Source organism: Heptranchias perlo, chromosome 1, assembly GCF_035084215.1.
Source record: "Heptranchias perlo isolate sHepPer1 chromosome 1, sHepPer1.hap1, whole genome shotgun sequence".
Taxonomy (NCBI): domain Eukaryota; kingdom Metazoa; phylum Chordata; class Chondrichthyes; order Hexanchiformes; family Hexanchidae; genus Heptranchias; species Heptranchias perlo.
In genome coordinates, this window is record NC_090325.1 from 180,642,671 (window position 1) to 180,655,514 (window position 12,844).

Genomic DNA, 12,844 nt, shown 5'->3' on the forward strand with positions numbered 1-12,844 from the left:
GCTTACAGTGTCTGGAGTAACTCAAGAACATTAGATCACTGCTCATGTAATATGTTGTGTTACCTTTATGGTCCATTGTGAAATATAAATGTAACAAGTATAATTCGATGTAATTGTGTTTTTCCTTAATGAAGTTTTTAACCCAGACATTGTAGATATTAAACCTGTAGACATGGAAGAATTAACTGAAGTGATCACAGCGGCCGAGTTCCACCCCCACCACTGTAACCTCTTGGTTTACAGCAGCAGCAAAGGAACATTGCGGCTCTGCGACATGAGGGCAGCTGCACTGTGTGATAAACATGCCAAACGTAAGCATTTGTTCTCAAATTCCAGCTGCAGGTTTTCAATTGAAATGCTAGAATCACCGGTGCTGTAGCAGAATGTTAGTTTGCTATTGCTTAGCTGAAATTTTGATGCCTTACATCTGTTCGGTCTAACTTGTGGTAATTTGCTTCATGGTTCAGTCAGAGTTTGGCCAACTGTGTGATGGAGAATTCAGTGGTCCAGTTTGGAAAAATCATGTTGCCCATCAAATTGGTCTCTCAAACATCTCTTCTGCTTTTGGCAGTACACAATCTCTGACCCTGCTGCCTGAGGATGATAACCTCCTCCTGTTCTAGCTATGTCAGTTGTTCCAGTATTTCTCTTGGTTTCTCTCACTAGGGAGCCAAGGAAAACGAGAGAATCCACGGAGGTGGGTCTATGTCAGCGTCCATCATGATTGGAAATATCTTAAAACTACATGATCGTAAATATCTTAAAACCATGATTTTTTTTTTAGCTGGTTTTCAATATCTTTCTGGATGCTGGGATGAGGTGGGCATCTGCTTACTTGCAGGAAATTTTAAATTTGGGTTATGTACTCTGCCCCCATTCAATGTATGTAGGTCAACATTTTCATGGGTTGGATTTATGCACAAAAAGTACAGAGATATTCTTGTGAATATAAACAGTTCTACAGTATGTAATGGACTGCTGTTAAGCTCAGGGAATTCTAACTCAGATTAACGCATTCAAAATGGACAAATTCCTGGTTCAGTATTCAAGCAAATAAGCTGGGCGGCTTGCTCTCATTTCTACCATATGTTCTACTGTAAACAGAACCATGTAAACAATTCTCCGTGCTTATTTACTTCTGTCACTGTTCATGCGCCGGCCTGCAGTGTTTAATCGTTAAACTGAATTGAGCAATTAATGATCAGGAGTCTGTATTTTCACTGCACTGTGGTGGAAACCTGCCTTGACATCGTCTTATCACGTATTTGGGGAATGTTGCCAGATACATAAATACTGAGAGGAACTTGGTTAGTATTAAAATAAGAGACTTTGTATTTAAAGGAAGTGTGTGTGTAAAGGAAACTGTAAAATAATACTTGGAATACTGAGTTCTGGATAGAATTTGGAATCTGATGTGATCCAGATTGTCTTCATTCTGAAAAATCCAGAAATTTGTCCACTTCAACTAATTTGATTTGAGGGGACCTGCCTGTTTATTGTATAATTTTTTTTAGCATTTTAGCATGTGCATGAGAAAATGATGGTAGTAATGTGGCAAAAATGTGTGTCTTTTTGTTTTGGTTTTCTGTTGGCAATTGGTGGAATAGGTGCTTTTATTGTTGGATACTGAGACACAAGGTCAGAGCACATTAGAGCCTTGGGTCACTATTACATAGCTTCTAGCAACCAGTTTCACAGAGACATTGGCAAAGGCCTGGGATTACTATGTCACTTGCTTTCTTTTTGACCAGAGTTAGTATGTGCTAGTTATCTGCTTAAAATAATAGATATAAAACTATAGGCCAAGTTATTTTTAAAATTTTAAATGAGGCTATTCTGTTTTCCACATGGTAAAAACATGTAATATTTCAGTACTGTTTTACTATGTGAAGTTTGGAGCAAACATAATAGTGGGTACTGCATTGTCAGAGGAACCATCTTTTGGAGGAGACGTTAAGCCGAGGCCCAGTCTGTCTACTTGGGTAGATGTAAAAGATCCCATGGCACTATTCAAAGAAGAGCAGAGGAGTTCTATCCATGTCCTGGCAACATTTATCCCTCAATCAATAACACCAAAACAGATTGGTGATTTGTCACATTGTTGTTTGCGGGATCTTGGTGTGAGCAAGTTGGTTGCTGCATTTACCTACATAATGGTGACTGGTACTTCAAAGGCAATTTGTTGGCTGTTAAGTACTGTGGGCCATCCTGAGGACATGAAAGGCACTGTGTAAATGCAAGTTTGTTTGTTTATTTCTTTATATGTTCAAATTTTAATTACAGCGGTACTAAACACCCCAGAAAATTCTGTGTATTGTTAAACCAAGGCTAAGGTCATTCAGGTCAACAGTAAGATGAAAAAGAGCAGAAGAGAAATTACGTTAAACCTGGATGCCACAAAGTTTGGTTTTAAAAGCCTAAAGATTCAATGAGCAGGTGTTGACAGAGGGAGGTGAAGAATTCCACAGTCCTGAGGGTCTGGGAAAGAAAAGGGTAGAAATTACAGCTGGTGCAGAACCTCGACAGGCACAGTCTCGCTCGACTCAAGTGTGGGGCACAGAGTAAAGGCTACATGTAGTCCTATCTCTCAGCCATACTTCCATCTAGAGTGGCAATTTTAGCCCTAATGAGTTAGAATAGGAGACAATGCATTCAGTCTTGATTTCAACACAGTGCATAGAGGAAGGAGCTCAAGACGTATGTTGTATTCACAGATTAGGAAGAACAAAAGAGGAAAGTTTAGAGGAGCACTGACGATAGTAATATCAATAAGTTCAAAGTGGGAAAGTGTGAGGTCATTCGCTTTGGAACCAAAAATGACACATTGGAATATTTTCTAAATGCCAAGAGATGAGGAACTGTGGATGAGCAAAGAGATCTGGGTGTCCGTGTACACAAATCATTAAATGCTAGTGCACAGGTGCAAAAAGTAATCAAAAAGGCTAATGGAATGTTGGCCTTCATCTCAAGTGTTGACCCTATAAATAGGAGTCTTAAGCTTACATACCCCAGATTATCAACCTCACAGCAACAAATTGTCTTTAATGACTTTTATTATCAGCACTATAAAATAAAGAGCATCACTTCAAGTTACAGAGTAAAAGGTTATGGTTAGCACTTCAGGAACTTCACTGCGCAGTTGTCTCTCGAGCCTGTTCTAACAATTTGGTGGCTATGTGCATTTTATATAGGTGACTTGTTTACAAGAATCTAGCAGCTGTCCTTGCACAATAATGACCATGGGATGTCTGTGTTTTGACCCTTTGAACTCTCATGTCAAATATTGTTACCAATTTCCGTTTGTTCAGCAAGCCCACGACCTCTTGGTAATACTTCCCTTTTTTCTCCATGTAATCGGGTAAAAGAATTGCAAAGACACTTGCTGACAAAACTACACAGATATTACTCAGGATATCTGTTATTAAAAGTATACACAAGAAACATGACATAGTGGCCTAGAAATTTGTTGGAGGATGGGAGCCTGGAAGTCGGGTAGGGTTGCCAACTCTGGTTGGAGGCATTCCTGGAGGTTTGATCATGTGACATACTGATCTCATGATATCTGACCATGTGATGCCTGATTGCATAACATCTGATCACATGATCAAATATTTATACAACTCCATTTGAAATGAAGTTTCAGTCTCTACCTCAATAGCCACATGTGGTGAAGGATCCCACAGTCTAATAGTCCTCAGTTCAAGAACTTTCTTTCTCCTTTCCCTCTTGTTTCTTCCAGTGAAAATCCTTGGTTTTGGTTCCCTAGGACCCCATTCACCCACCAGTGGAAATAATCTTTCTTTGTTTACCAACAGTAAAGTCCCCAAGTTTCACTTACCCCTTTACTGGCTGCTTCCCTCTCAGTGCGGTTCCCACTCACCACTTTGCTGCTGCTGCTGCTGCTCCCGGCTCTGCGGGAAATGCTGGGCCCCATGCCCAGCCCATTCTCCAATCTCCCACTCTCCCCGAACCTCCATTCCCCAGTCTCCATCTTTCCCCCTGATTCCCCACTCTCCCCCCCCCCCCCCCCCATTCCCCACTCTCCCCCCCCCCCCCATTCCCCACTCCCCCCCCCCCATTCCCCACTCTCCCCCCCCCCCCCATTCCCCACTCTCCCCCCCCCCCCCCATTCCCCACTCTCCCCCCCCCCCCCCCATTCCCCACTCTTCCCCACTCTCCCCCCCCCATTCCCCACTCTACCCCCCCCCATTCCCCACTCTCCCCCCCCCCCATTCCCCACTCTCCCCCCCCCCCCCCCATTCCCCACTCTCCCCCCCCCCCCCGATTCCCCACTCTCCCCCCCCATTCCCCACTCTACCCCCCCCATTCCCCACTCTCCCCCCCCCCATTCCCCACTCTCCCCCCCCCCCCCCCATTCCCCACTCTCCCACCCCGCCATTCCCCACTCTCCCCCCCCGCCATTCCCCACTCTCCCACCCCCCCCGCCATTCCCCACTCTCCCACCCCCCCCGCCATTCCCCACTCTCCCACCCCCCCCCCATTCCCCACTCTCCCCCCCCCCCCCCCATTCCCCACTCTCCCCCCCCCCCCCCCATTCCCCACTCTTCCCCCCCCCCCCATTCCCCACTCTTCCCCCCCCCCCCCCATTCCCCACTCTTCCCCCCCCCCCCCCCATTCCCCACTCTCCCCCCCCCCCCCCCATTCCCCACTCTACCCCCCCATTCCCCACTCTCTACCCCCCCATTCCCCACTCTCTACCCCCCCCCCCATTCTCCACTCTCTACCCCCCCCCATTCTCCACTCTCTACCCCCCCCCATTCTCCACTCTCTACCCCCCCCATTCCCCACTCTCTACCCCCCCCCCCATTCCCCACTCTCCCCCCCCCCCATTCCCCACTCACCCCCCCCATTCCCCACTCACCCCCCCCATTCCCCACTCACCCCCCCCATTCCCCACTCACCCCCCCCATTCCCCACTCACCCCCCCCCATTCCCCACTCACCCCCCCCATTCCCCACTCACCCCCCCCCATTCCCCACTCACCCCCCCCCCCCATTCCCCACTCACCCCCCCCCCCCATTCCCCACTCTCCACCCCCCCCCATTCCCCACTCTCTACCCCCCCCCATTCCCCACTCTCTACCCCCCCCCCATTCCCCACTCTCCCCCCCCCCCCCCATTCCCCACTCTTCCCCCCCCCCCCCATTCCCCACTCTCCCCCCCCCCCCCATTCCCCACTCTCCCCCCCCCCCCCATTCCCCACTCTCCCCCCCCCCCCCATTCCCCACTCTTCCCCCCCCCCCCATTCCCCACTCTTCCCCCCCCCCCCATTCCCCACTCTCCCCCCCCCCCCCATTCCCCACTCTCCCCCCCCCCCCCCCCATTCCCCACTCTCCCCCCCCCCATTCCCCACTCTCCCCCCCCCCCCCCCCCATTCCCCACTCTCACCCCCCCCCCATTCCCCACTCTCACCCCCCCCCCCATTCCCCACTCTCCCACCCCCCCCGCCATTCCCCACTCTCCCACCCCCCCCGCCATTCCCCACTCTCCTCCCCCCCCCCCATTCCCCACTCTCCTCCCCCCCCCCATTTCCCTCTCTTCTTCCCCCCCCCCGTTCCCCACTCTTCTTCCCCCCCCCCGTTCCCCACTCTTCTTCCCCCCACCCCGTTCCCCACTCTTCTTCCCCCCACCCCGTTCCCCACTCTTCTTCCCCCCCATTCCCAACTCTTCTTCCCCCCCCCCATTCGCCACTCTTCTTCCCCCCCCCCCATTCGCCACTCTTCTTCCCCCCCCATTCCCCACTCTTCTTCCCCCCCCCCATTCCCCACTCTTCTTCCCCCCCCATTCCCCACTCTTCTCCCCCCCCATTCCCCACTCTTCTCCCCCCCCATTCCCCACTCTTCTTCCCCCCCCACATTCCCCACTCTTCTTCCCCCCCCCATTCCCCACTCTTCTTCCCCCCCCATTCCCCACTCTTCTTCCCCCCCCATTCCCCACTCTTCTTCCCCCCCCATTCCCCACTCTTCTCCCCCCCCCATTCCCCACTCTTCTCCCCCCCCCCCCATTCCCCACTCTTCTCCCCCCCCCGATTCCCCACTCTTCTTCCCCCCCCCCATTCCCCACTCTTCTTCCCCCCCCCATTCCCCACTCTTCTTCCCCCCATTCCCCACTCTTCTTCCCCCCCATTCCCCACTCTTCTTCCCCCCCATTCCCCACTCTTCTTCCCCCCCCCATTCCCCACTCTTCTTCCCCCCCCCCATTCCCCACTCTTCTTCCCCCCCCATTCCCCACTCTTCTTTCCCCCCCCCATTCCCCACTCTTATTCCCCCCCCCCATTCCCTACTCTTATTCCCCCCCCATCCCCCACTCTCCCTTTCTTCCCACCCCCCAACACTTTCGGGCCCCCGATTTCATAGCCCCCCCCCCCCCCCGGCCAGTCACGGCTCTGAGTAGCAGTCGGTGACGAACTTTGTGGAAAAGGCGGGAAATTATTCTGTCCTTTTTCACCCAAACTTGTTTTTGCATCTTGTCCTGGAGTGTGGGAGAGCAATCTTCCATTTTTATCTTTGACTGGTTTGCTCATAAGTCCACACCCCTCCATTCCTTAATAGCACTTCTATGTTTTGCTTTAGATGGTAAAGGCATATCTAACAGTTATTTGTAGGTTTTTTTTCTGGTTCGACCTTCTGCCTTCTAATCCAGGATCAAGGAGAAGTGTCCCTTTTATCTAATTTATATTTCACAGTGTTCGTAGTTCAGTAAAATGAAATCCATTTTCTTGATTTTAAAAGAAAAGTAAAATTCAATGTAAGATGAAAATGTTTCCATTTTAAGACAAACATTTTAGCTTTTCCAGTTCTGTAGTACAGCATTGATTTCACACAGACAAATAGCACAAAAATACAATAAGCAAATCATCAACATATGAATCACACACAGGCTACTGTGCTGCTTGGAATTACAATGAGATTCAACTAGCCTGACGATTTAGATGGCCATAAATACAACATCCTTTGGTATGTAGGCCCCATTTGGTGCCTAGAGGTATAATAAGGTCTTGTAGTCATTGATTAAAGTCCATTTTCCAGATCTGTGAGTTGGAAAATAGCCATTTAATGTAGCAGTGCTTCACTGAGTCAGTGCAGAGTTCATGCAGCAGAGCAATGTATACAACATGTGACTGATGCTATATGGTGACAAAAGGCAAAAACAAGCAGGAATGAGTGACAAGGTAATTATCCTTAGCACATGTGTGTCGCTGTCAATATGAGCACGAGACAAGGCTGAGAATATAAAAATAACATTTCAATTTTTAATTTTTACTGGACACAATTTAATCCTTGCATTTTCACGCCTATCTGCTGACAGTTTTACAACTGACGCTTCCATATTTGCTGTTAATTTGAGTTTATTTTTGTGCGTTATGATTAACCTAATTGACCTCCTGCCTTGAAAAAGCACCCGAATATTAGTGCAGGAGACTTGGGATGACCAGAATCATGTTGAATCAGTGGAAATGGTTTGCTGAGCAATCTGACCTTTAGACATCTTGTCAAACCTAGGTAACAGATAAAGTTTTGAAAAACTAGATTGGAAGTGGTTAATGAAAAGGGGTCAGGCTGGCAGAGACATTTAGGTGTTTGAGGCTGAATAACTCATTGCCACACTTAGGCACGTGTATAGTAGTGGCACCCAGAGGATCATCGGGTTTTATTTTAATATGTAGTTCTTTTATGAATGTATCATCCAGTTATGCTGTCAATACACTATCATTTCTCTTCATATTTCTCTGCCATTAAAACAATATATGGATCATGTTAAGAGCCTAATGATTGTCATAGTCACTTACTCTTTCCTCCTGCTTGATTTTATTGCTTCTTACAAGAACTAATAATTCCCATTACACTTCAACAAGCATGAAGATGTGGCTCTGACTCAGTAATAATCCATTGTAAGCAGAATTATACCCTGGAAACTGCTCAATTGGACTTGGTATATGTACAGCTCAGTCGTCAGATCGAGTTTATATTACAACAACAACAACTTGCATTTATATAGTGCCTTTAACGTAGTAAAACGTCCCGAGGCGCTTCACAGGAGTGTCATCAGACAGAATTGATTCAAAATGTGATTCACACAGACCAGATCTGTTCACTTTCCAGCAAATACCTTGAGTAGTGTTATCAGAGGACTTTTCTCCATGTTACCCATGCATTATCTTGACAAGAGAATAGTGTATGGCACCAGGGAGGAGGGGGGGAGTCGGGGTGGGGGGGGGGGTCATGAGGTTAAAATATATTTAAAAATGAGAGGAGAGGGAAATAATTTGGGGTAAAATTTTTAATTGTTTGCTAATTCAATTGAAAAAGTAGATTTGTGTATAAGCAGGGAGCACTACTTTATACTGGTGTTCATTTTTTCACTAAAATAGCAAATCAAGGGTTTAGCTTGACCTGTATTTCTGGTATAGACAAGACTGAAGCTCATTAGATTGTGCCACACTTCAGAAAAGTGCTTTTCAAGCTGTTCTATATAAGATATTGTCCTAGTTACCATATTTGAGGCAGAGAACCTCTTAAAGCTGATGGACCCCAATTAACCCTAACAGGAATAAAAAAGCACCTGCTTCCAGTTTGGTTTAATTAGAGAGTTGAAGTAACACAAAATGTGTTTTATTTATTGTCAATCAGTTTGGGTGAGGTTTGGTAATGTCAGATGTCATCTGGTATTTAAATTATGTCAGAAATCACACAAAAGTGCAATCTTTGTCACAACATATTTGAATATTCAAAATAGCACAAAAATCAATCCCTAATGAGATAGGACATGTGCACTGTAGAAATAGGTATGTGTTTTTTTAACCAATGTGAGTAGATTGGAACTGAAAATACAGAATTTTGTTTGATTTTACTTCTATGCACATTCAGAATACAGATTATTATTTAAGATATAAATTATTATAGGTGCAAACAAAATTCACGTGCTTAACAATCCTCCTTTAGATGCAATACAAAACAGCATGTTACAAATAAGCAAGAACATTACACACAAAATTTCCTTAAAATATTGTTTTGAGGAAAATAACAAGATAATATGTAAGGGAGGAAGAACAGATGTGTTGAGATGCTCTGGTGTTTATGATCTTGGAATTCAGAAATTGTAGATGCACAATTGTAGATCACTTTTCCGGTGATTTATTCAGGTGGGTTCATTCCTATAAAATCTAGTGAATAAGTCACCAGTGTAAAAAACCTCCATGTAAACTCTCATACTCATATTCACAGCCACCCCCTCGAACTTGGCCTCTCTGTTCCCTTCATCTGAATCACAGACAAGGCGATCTCTGATCATCCGTCTTCCAACCCCACTTCCTTCTGCATCAACCCCTGGGAAAAACTGTCCCAAGTCACTTACAACAGCACTTTCAAACTCCCAACTTGTTAGCCGTTGGCTGTCCATCTGCCACAATACTTCTGCAGCTACCAATCTGTTCAGTCACACTCTCACCTCAACCTTTGATGCCCTTGTCCCCAGTAAACCCTTACTCTCTCCAACCATGGTCGTTCCCCTTGGTACAGCCAAGGGAGACAGATTTGGCGCAGAAGTGGTTAAGCCATTCATCGCCATATCTGGCTGGACCACATCAAGCACTATCAGGCCCAGTCCTCCTCTGCCAAAATTGCCCACTACTCTAGTATCATCCTGGAAAGCAAAGATAATCCCCGGCTTCTTTTCTCCACTATCAGCTGTCTCTTTAAACCCTTCTCCCCTGCTCCACCCTCACCTCCGAGAACTAGCGTGAGGAGCTCATGGATTTCATTGCCACTAAGATTGAGACTTTCCGTTCAGCTGCCTCTGCCACATCCTTCCCTTTTCCTTGCCCACCAAGGTTCTCCCCTGCTCTAGGTCAGAATTCTCTAGTTTCTCTCCCACTTCCCCTCATGCCCTCTCCCAGCTTATCTTGTCCATGAGACCCAACTCCTGCTCTCTCGACCCTATCCCTACTAAACTGCTAACCACCCAACTTTCCTTCCTGGCCCCTATGCTAGCTAATATTGTAAACAATTCCCTCTCCTCAATAACAACAACTTGCATTTATATAGCACCTTTAACGTAGTAAAACGTCCCAAGGCACTTCACTGGAGCGATTATCAAACAAAATTTGACACTGAGCCACATAATGAGATATTAGGACAGGTGATCAAAAGTTTGGTCAAAGAGGTAGATTTTAACAAGCATCTTAAAGGAGGAGAGAGAGGTGGAGAGGCAGAGAGCTTTAAGGAGGGAATTCCAGAGCTTAGGGCCTGGGCAGCTGATGGTGCAACAACGAAAATTGGAGACAGAAACATAGAAAAATTTATGGCACAGCAGGAGGTCATTCGGCCCATTGTGTCTGTGCCAGTCGAAAAAGAGCTACCCAGCCTAATCCATTTTCCAGCACTTGGTCCATAGCCTTCTAGGTTATGACACTTCAAGTGCATATCCAAGTACTTTTTAAATGTGGTGAGGATGTGCAAGAGGCTAGAATTGAAGGAGCGCAGAGATCGCGGAAGGCTGTAGGGCTGGAGGAGGTTACAGAGATAGAGAGGCCATGGAGGGATTTGAAAACAAGGATAAGAATTTTAAAATCGAGTCGTGGCAGGACTGGGAGCCAATGTAAGTCAGCGAGCACAGGGATGATGGGTGAATGGGACTTGGCGCGAGCAGCAAGATACGGGCAGCAGAGTTTTGGATGAGCTCAAGTTTATGGAGGGTGCAAGGTGGGAGGCCAGCCAGGAGAGCATTGGAATAGTTGAGTCTAGAGGCAACAAAGGCATGGATGAGGGTTTCTTCCACAGTTGAGCTGAGGTGGGCGATGTTATGGAGTTGGAAGTAGACAGTCTTGATAATGGAGAGGATAGGTGTCAGAGGCGCAGCTCATGGGACAAATAAGACACCAAGGTTGAAAACAGTTTGGTTCAGCTTCAGACAGTAGCCAGGGAAAGGGATGAAGTTGATGGCTAGGGAACAGAGTTTGTGGTGGAAACCGAAGACAATATCTTTGGTCTTCTCAATATTTAATTGAAGGAAATTTCTACTCATCCAATATCGGAGATCGGACAAGCAGCGTGACAATTTAGAGACAAGTTCTGACCCCATCTCTTTCAAATCTGCCATCATCACACCCCTCCTCAAAAATCCCACCCTTGACCCCTCTGTTGCAAACTACCGCCCCATCTCCAACCTCCCTTTCCTCTCCAAAGTCCTTGAATGTGTTGTTGCCTCCCAAATCTGTATCATCTTTCCCACAACTCCATGTTTGAACGCCTCCAATCAGCACTGAAATGGCCCTAATCAAAGTCACAAATGACATCCTATATGACGGTGACCATGGTAAACGATCCCTCCTCATCTTTCTCAACCTGCCTGCAGCCTTTGACACAGCTGACCACACCTTCGTCCTGCAATGCCTCTCCTCCTTTGTCCAGCTGAGTAGGACTGCCCTTGCCTGGTTGCACTCATAGCTATCCAGTTGTAGCCAGAGAATCTCCTGCAGTGGCTTCTTTTGCTGCCCCGGCACCGTTACCTCTGGAGTCCTCCAAGGATCTATCCTTGGTCCCCTCCTATTTCTCATGTACATGCTGTCCCTCGGTGACATCATCTGAAAACACATCAGGTTTCACATGGACACTGAAGACATCCAGCTCTACCTCACCACCACCTCTTTCGACCCATCCGCTGTCACTGTGTAGTTAAATTGCTTGCCTGACATCCAGTCCTGGATGAGCCAAAATGTCCCCCAATTAAACATTGGGATGACTGAAGCCATTGTCTTCAGCCCCCGCCACAAACTGTGTACCCTAGCTACCAATTCCACCCCATCCCTGGCTACTGCCAGGCTGAACCAGACTGTTTGCAAACTCGGAGCTGAGCTTCCGATTCCATATCCTCTCCATCACAAAGACCACCTACTTCCACCTCCGTAATATCGCCCGTCTCTGCCTCTGTCTCAGCCCATCTGCTGATGAAACCCTCATTCATGCCTTTATTAACTCCATACTCAGCTGTTCTAATGCTCTCCAGGCCAGCCTCCATTCTTACACCCTCCATAACCTTAAGCTCATCCAAATCTCTGCTGCCCATTTTCTAATTTGCACCAAATCCCATTCACCCATCACCCCTACGCTCGCTGACCGATATCGACTACTGGTCCAGCAACATCTCGGTTTTTAAAATTCTCATTCTCGTGTTCAAATCCCTCTTGTGTCTCCCCCACTTCTTTCACCCCATCATTGGCTGCCGTGCCTTCAGTCGTCTAGGCCCTAAACTCTGGAATTCCCTCCCTAAACCTCTGCCTCTCCACCTCCCCTCCTTTAAGACGTTCCTTAAAACCTACTTCTTAGACCAAGCTTTTGGCTACCTGTCCTAATATCTCCTACTTTGACTCTGTCAAATTTTGTCTGATGACACTCCTGTGAAGTGCCTTGGGATGTTTTACTATGTTAAAGGCGCTATGTAAATATAAGTTGTTGCAATTGAGAAAATGGATAACAGCAACTTACTAGGTTCCATCTGATAGTCCATTGCAATTTTGCCACATACCCCTTGCACATTGTGTTCATGGGGTGTCGATGTTGTGAGGTGATTACACTTGCATTGATCAGTCCACATTTGTAATGCAGTCATTGACTTTTGCAACATGGCTGCTGTAATACCTCATCCAAGATGGCACATAGAAAATCAAGGACTCGTTGGACCAGATTTTCCTGCACCGTAACTCTCACCATCTAACGCACCAATCCCGCCGGTGGTAACTTTCTCCATATTGTCCTGCATTTCTATATAACGATGCTGCAGTCAGCATAGTGGCAAATCAGAAGTGGCACAGCCACTGGCCACTGTTT

At 47.0% G+C, this 12,844-nt stretch overlaps 1 protein-coding gene across 2 annotated transcripts in view; it reads left to right on the plus strand.

The window, feature by feature from the left end:
• LOC137328332 (serine/threonine-protein phosphatase 2A 55 kDa regulatory subunit B gamma isoform) overlaps positions 1 to 12,844 on the plus strand; it is a 338,393-nt gene that overhangs the window by 260,619 nt on the left and 64,930 nt on the right. For both annotated transcript variants that reach the window (XM_067994329.1, XM_067994330.1), the window contains one exon: positions 147 to 311. In XM_067994329.1, coding sequence (XP_067850430.1) covers positions 147 to 311 — 165 coding nt within the window. The remainder of the gene's footprint in view (positions 1 to 146; positions 312 to 12,844) is intronic.